Here is a 7,107-nt window from a genome sequence, read left to right as displayed (position 1 = left end):
GATTCCCCACTAGAGTTTGTCCCGCTCTCGCCACAGCCTCAAGGAGTGTGACTGAGTGGAGAAACTGGATTTGGATTCAGAGCTGCACATGATCTCACACAGCCCTGGGACAACAGCACACCACGTGCAAATATGTTTGTTCATTTCATTTGATGCCGAACACAGAGTTATGACCTTATATTCCAGATATTTTTTCTTGCAAGATCGGGCATGTGTGCACACAAACACATCCAGGGGTTGCCTTTTATTTGAGGTCACAAAACAAACCAGGTGGCCAGACTTCTGCAGTGGCAACCTAGTGATAGGAACTCCCACTGTGTGGGGGTTTAAGAAGGAGAAATTGTTAGAGTGCAGACACTACAACTTTATAACATCAATCATAGCACAAGCCAGGAACAGTACGTGAAAAAGGTTTTTACAGCATTTTTCTGGAAAGGAAATCCTGCTGAACCAATTTTTCGTATTTTATTACAGCGGACACAGTACATTTTGGTCTAGAGAAAGATCTGACGGACCCAGATAATACAATCTTGGTTTATCTTGCCAAGTGAACACGTTTAGTATTTCTTAACAGTCTTTAAGATTGTTTAGAATTCATATTGGTGATTGAAGGAGCCCATACTTGTCATATCATGCAAAACGAAGACTATACAAGGTCCCTTTTGAAAAGCTAGAAACAAAATTCAGTTTTCTGGTAAGGTGGAACTAAAACTCATACACTGAGTCATGCCATTGCTTGTGCCATATGCTACTACTATTTGTATGTTACTATTCAGTTTTCCATTGTTTGAGCTAATCCCCAAATTTTATTATAGTCATGGATTCCACTAATATTTATAGATTTATTCATAGAAAAGGAACATATATTGCTGTTCCCTATGATATGAATTTAGTCTCTTTCCTCAAAAAGAAGATGGTTTTAACAGTTGATTTTTTCTTCATATGTTGGGTAACTGAAATGCTGGTTTGGAGTACAGCTTGCAGCAGCATTTGCCTGACTAGAAACAGAATTACTTTCTACCCATGGTGAAACTACGACTTAGGGTTTATTTGAAGATACTACTCTTCATGCAGCTGGATGTTTCTCTCCTTCCATCTGTTTTGTCAAATATCTCAAGGTCTGACATCTTTTGAGATTGTCCAACTCAGGAAATATTCTTGACCTCTCTTCCAGAAAGTGTCAGACCTTTTCCCTTTACTCCCGCATAAGTGAAGTGAAAATGATTCCTCTGAACACAAACCCAGTGAGTGACATCTGATGAACTCCTTAGATAGTGAGGAAAAAAAAAAATCAAATTAATCTCTCTCACAGAAGTTTGAGGTACTGTTGCCATGAAGAAAATTCCCTATGACTCACTGTGATGTTCATAGCCATGAAAAATACAAAAGCAAAGGATTAGTATGTCAGCAGGGAGCTTGTTCCTCTGTATGAGTCTTTAGGGAAATCACTGGATGAAACCAAGAGTAGTGACGTTTAGATGAAGGAATGAACCTGCCTATCAAAGTTTGTAGTAATGTCTGTTTGTAGTTAGAATTGTGGGTGAATCCTCAGATTTCATACAGCTACCTATACTGCACTCTTTATAGCTTTGTCTTCCCTATAGTCTCAATGGGTAAAACAGAAGAAAACCCTGCGATAGTGTAGATCTTGGACAGTATCAGAACAGAAGTCAAACTGGAGCTAGTGACACATCTATAGTCAGTTTCCCCACTCAGACTAGGAACCATTACTCAGTTTTCCTGCCCTGTGATTGCAAATCCATTCTCCATCTGCCCTGTATGTTTTTCCAAACAGAGACCTTCCTGCCTCACCAGTGGACTGCTGTGCACAGTATCAACACCCAATCCACTTTTTCTAACGTCAGAATCAGTCTTCTTATGAAAATCATATAGACAGAGTCGGGTACTAGAAGCAAGAGAAAACTTCTGAACCAACCTCACAGTCTTCTCAAAAACACCTTGCCCTTTACTCATCCTCCAGACATGTATTTGCTGCTAGAAAAACCATTCTGCCCTCAAGAAAAATTCCAGCTTTGCTAGACCTGCGAGGAAGTACCTTTGCAAGTCCAAGCGGGCAGTATTGTGCTGGTTTTCTTGGACCCAGCCCTAACCCTTTCCTCACTTATTGCCACCTTACCAACTTGTCCCATCCACATACCTCCTCATCTCTTCCCTGATCTCCCTTGGCCTTGCTTCCAAGTCTTGGGGAGGAAAGGCAGACTCTGACACTGGCTGGGACTGTGCAGCAGATACCACAGGCAAGACTAGGCTGGGAAGCTGCAGAACAAGAAGTGAGTGCCAATCCATATGACTTAGGAGTAGCCACTAACACGCTGGTGGCGGGTGCTTGTGCAGAGGCGCCCACCTGAAGGGCACAGAAGGCGTTTGTGTGCCATCACGGCTCTGATCCTGGCGGCTCAGATGACCCCACCCACATCACCAGAGGGGGAGTATCCCTCTCCAGTACTGTGTGCATTGCCAAGGCTGGCCTAGGAAATTATGTATTGCTCCTCGACCATCTCTTTGAGAGCACAACCACATTAAGAGGGATGGGAAAATCAGTATAGAAATCTGACCTTTTTTTCTGCCTGTAGTGAATTTATGAGGCTTAAAGAAGAGAATTAGGAGTTTCCCAAACAATATTAAAATCACCCAAAGTCATAATGCTGACTACTAGAAATAGGCTGAACCTCAGACAGCGGTCTACAGAAGCTTCCAGTGACTGCTACTCATTTGCTTACTTATCTTTTCTCTCACTGACAAATCTGTGGTATAACTGAACCCTTTTCTCTCCATTTACCCTGAAGTAAGTTAGCAAAGGAACAAAGAAAGACAGTGTAGTTGATTAATCAAGTTCATTTATCTGAGATAAGGAAATCTAGAAAAAAACAAAGAACGTCATGTAAATAAATGTCACCTTTTTTTCTTTTTTATTTGTCCTTTATTTAGTAAAAGCACCCAAAGCTGCATTATATTAACACAAGTAATAAAGCTTTCATATTTTATTCCTACCAGTGCATTTCCAAGTCCAGGTGAAATGCCGGAAATAAGTAATGCTGCCATATCTTGAACACAGGGTGTAGATCACAATGATACATGACTTACAAGTGAATCCCAATGTCATAAAACAAAAACTTGCAGTTTAAAGTGTGAAGCCTGTAACTTAAGCAATTGGGGCCATTTCTATTTCCACAAAGTACCATAACAAAAACAGTGCCCGTAGGATAACATACTTCATCATACCTTTTGCATCACTTTATTGAATACTCCATGTCGGATGTAGAACTTACAGCTATAGTGTGTGTTGGCTACAATGCTACAATGAGAATGTGTACCGCTTGTATTACAGAAAGGGGTCGTGAAATGAACGGACCTGTCTGCATGTTTAACAAAATGGAACAGCAATACCATAAAACTGCACCACATGTGAATATTCGTGAATGGTTAAGTTATACAGTCATTCATTCAAAAAGTCCAAATATTTCAATGAAAAAAATGTATATAAAATGTAGTAGAACATAAATTACATTTAAAGGTCTGTACACAATTCATCCTGCAAATAGAAGCACAAAAACAGCACCTTGTATATTACTGCTTATTTTGGTCTTCTAAAGTTCAAAGATCATTTTTACTAAAAAGTCGGGAAAAAACATGGTATCACATGCAATCCAGCAGTAACTGTGGTAAATCAAGTAAGTCTGTAACCCCGCACAAAACCCAACACTTTTACAATGTAGGAACACACATGTGGAGCCCTTTTCTATACTTGATAACCAATTAAAGTTGGATTTATTAAGTTAGTGCACACCTATAATATCCCCTACAATATCCCCATTTTTGGTTAACAGTGTATTAAGGCTGTTTGCTGTTGAAAATACACAGCAGAGAAGGAATACTTTCATCCACAAATGCAGCCAGATGATCTCATTTGGAAGATTCTGTCAGTCATTCACCCAAACTGATGAAAGAAAACCATCCTTTCTCTTCTCATGTTACTCCACAAGCTGTTGTGGATACTCTAGCTCTATGTGAGTTCAAAATCATTTGGATAAATTCACGGTAGAAAATTCCATCAAAGGCTATTTAACAAAAAAAAAATTCCACTTCTGTCTTGGGAAGGCCCTTAGCCACGAATTGCTGGAGGCTGGGGCAATACCCTGGGAAATTTCTGCGAGTGAAATTGCCCTTGCAGTCTATCCCTTGGCAGGCATTATCAATGATCTTTCAAGACATGCTACTGGGCTGGACCCGTGGTCTTACTCACCACAGGCAATTTTATGTTCAGTTTCCTCCTTTCCTTCTTATTGTAATACAAACACAGATCATTATTCTCAACTTAGATCTTCAGACTCAAAAAGCAAACAACAATCTTGTGTTCATTATGTTGAAAAGATAAATACTACAAACTAAGATGTCCATCACATCCAGGGCACTTCTTTATGCTTAGAGAAATTCTGCAACCATAGCTGGATTCCTTTTTGTGTTATTGGCTTAAGCATAATTCACTAACATTACACTCATATATCATGATATACATGATGTGCAATGCTACTCTGCAACATGTTGCACAGCAACAGTACATATTTAAAAAGCAGCTCCTCTCAAGAACTCTAGGACAGTAAAAAAGATTAAACCCAGCAAGTCTATACCACCATATTTGAAAAATCTGCTGGTGGCAATGGTCACTGGACCTGGTATGTCATTACTGCTGCACTTTTAAATGGATGTTGCTTTTTTTTTAGTTTTGTTTCTTTGAGTCAGACCAAAATCACTCTACTAAGCCTAAGGATATACTGTCTCCATGCATGGAAGCGATGTGGAATCCTTAGCAGTAGGCCAGATTCCTTAGGCTTCTGATTGAATTTCTGCTTCATCCATCTGAAGTGTGTCATTATCACCCAGCAATTCTGTTTCAGGCACCGAGCCCTCTTCCTCCTCCTCCTCCTGGACAGGGTTCTGGGCAATATCTTCTGTTCCATTGTGTGTGTCATCTGTGCCTTCCGACAGCAGAGCAGCCCTGTCGGCCACCGACGCATTGGAAGGTGCTGTTGTTACATAGCCTGTGCTGGTGGATCCGCTCCCGCTGTGGTGGGAGCCTGGCTTGGGAATGATCTGGGGAGGTATCTGCTGAGGAGCCATTTGCATTGGAATTTGGACAGGATAAAAATTTGGCAAGTAAGCACCATAGGCAGGCATTGGCTGGTAACCATTGACTGGAATGTAGAGCTGAGGAGGTGGGACCATTGGTCTCATCTGGCCTTTCATTTGTATGAACTGAGGTTGAGGGAAGGCTGGAGCTTTCTGCTTTGGTCCAATGTATCTAGCATTGCTGACATTGCTAACAGGGCTGGTGCTGAGAGAACTTGTTTGTGTGGTGTTGCTTGCCCCAGAAGTTTGCGCTGAGCTGTTGTAATTAGAAAGGTTCCCCCATGTTCTTAGTCTGTTATGTATATCTTTAAATCTTGGTCTTCTGTTGGGAAATTCATTCCAACACTCCAACATCAAAGTGTATATCCATGTGGGGCAGTCATCGGGACATGGCAAAACTTGTCGGCTCCTGATCATCTCAATGACGTCCTGGTTGGAATAACCACAGTAAGGCTGCAGGCCATAGCTGAAAACTTCCCACAACACAACTCCGTATGACCATATATCCGAATCAATAGAAAACTTGCCATACATAATAGCCTCAGGGGACATCCACCGGATAGGAAGAAGGGAATTTCCCATCAGTTTGTAGTAATCAGCAGCATAAACTTCCCTGAAAAGGCCCAAATCAGATATTTTCACATTCAGTTTATCGAACACCAGTATATTTCTAGTCGCCAAGTCCTTGTGGACAACATGGTGGCTAGACAGATATTCCATTCCTGCAGCTATCTGAGTCACAATGTGAAAAAAGTCTGCCGGTTCCAGAGTGGATTTTACTGTCTTGTCATCATCAGTGCTGCCAACATCCGAGTGGGGAGATCTCATCACCAGGAACTCATGGAGATCACTGTGGGAACAATAACTAAATATCATACTTACAGGTTGTTCCTTTGTCACTATTCCCAGCAAACAAACTATGTTCGGGTGCTGTAATCGTGATCTCATCATTGCCTCATGTTTAAATTCTTCCCGAAGAGCCAGTTCTGCTTTGTCTTTAAGTGTCTTAATGGCAACGGCTTGTGTCTGTTCACCTGGTGCTGTACCAAAGAGATGCCCCTTGTAGACTTTTCCAAATCTCTCCTCTCCTAGTTCCTCCATAAATCTCACAGTGGACAGATTAATTTCTTTAAGCTTAGCCTGAAATGAAGAAAAGATAGTCAGTAAAAAATACCACAACTTTTTCTGAACATCAGGATCTCTTATTAAAGATCCCCAGTTTAGATCTCCAAATGGAACAAAAACTGGACCAAAAGAAGTTTTCTGGTTTTTTGTGTATTCACATCAGTATATTGACTTCACAATTAACCTTGAAATGAGTTACACTGTTATCAGAAGTATAAATTGCATTATACTGAAGGATAATGGATAGAATTCTTTTTATAAAGGAGTGGCCACACTTCCTTAAAGCTAAATGAATATTGGGTTCAGAGTAAATCTGGCAAGCAATGACATCTATTAACTGCAGCTGTACTTTGCCTGCAGACCAGCCCTGAGCTGCCCAGGGGATGTCTGTCAGAAAAGCAAGGAGGCTGAGGAGGTGGCAGTCTCAGAGTGAACTGAAACATCCTTTCCAGCAGAAGAAGGAACAAAATCTCTCTCTTTCAGTTCTGCAGTACCAGATAATGCCCTTTCTTTCTTTGTTTCACTATGGGAATGGCCCCGGCCCATGGGCAGCAGTGTACAGTACCACTGCTGAGGAACCTTGAGTAAGCTTCGATAAAGATGGGGGTGGAATTGGAGAAGAAAGGAGAAAGAATTTCTTTTTGGTACTTGGAGTAAAAGGTTGCAAATCTAAGAGTGGGAAATCCCCAGAGCCCTCCCTCTGCAGCTGGAAGGGAAAGCAAGGCAGTTTGTGATGGTGATGTAATGTGTCTGTCCTGATCAGCATGGGATGGAGGAGTCCCTGACCAAATGAGGTGCAGTTGGCACAGCTTCACATACAGGGCACCACAGCAT

The 7,107-nt window shown here is 41.4% G+C and overlaps 1 protein-coding gene across 1 annotated transcript in view; it reads right to left on the bottom strand.

Moving 5' to 3' along the window:
- Nucleotides 1-2,918: 2,918 nt before the first annotated feature.
- The window catches only part of ROR2 (receptor tyrosine kinase like orphan receptor 2), a 143,746-nt gene continuing 139,557 nt past the window's right edge, over nucleotides 2,919-7,107 (bottom strand). Inside the window, exon 10 of the mRNA XM_059493080.1 lies at nucleotides 2,919-6,288. Within this exon, the coding sequence (XP_059349063.1) occupies nucleotides 4,846-6,288 (1,443 nt within the window). The 3' untranslated portion in view covers nucleotides 2,919-4,845. The remainder of the gene's footprint in view (nucleotides 6,289-7,107) is intronic.

This window comes from Ammospiza nelsoni, chromosome Z, assembly GCF_027579445.1.
Source record: "Ammospiza nelsoni isolate bAmmNel1 chromosome Z, bAmmNel1.pri, whole genome shotgun sequence".
Lineage (NCBI taxonomy): Eukaryota > Metazoa > Chordata > Aves > Passeriformes > Passerellidae > Ammospiza > Ammospiza nelsoni.
The sequence above is the reverse complement of the archived record's forward strand: the minus strand, read 5'-3'. Positions and strand labels throughout refer to the sequence as shown.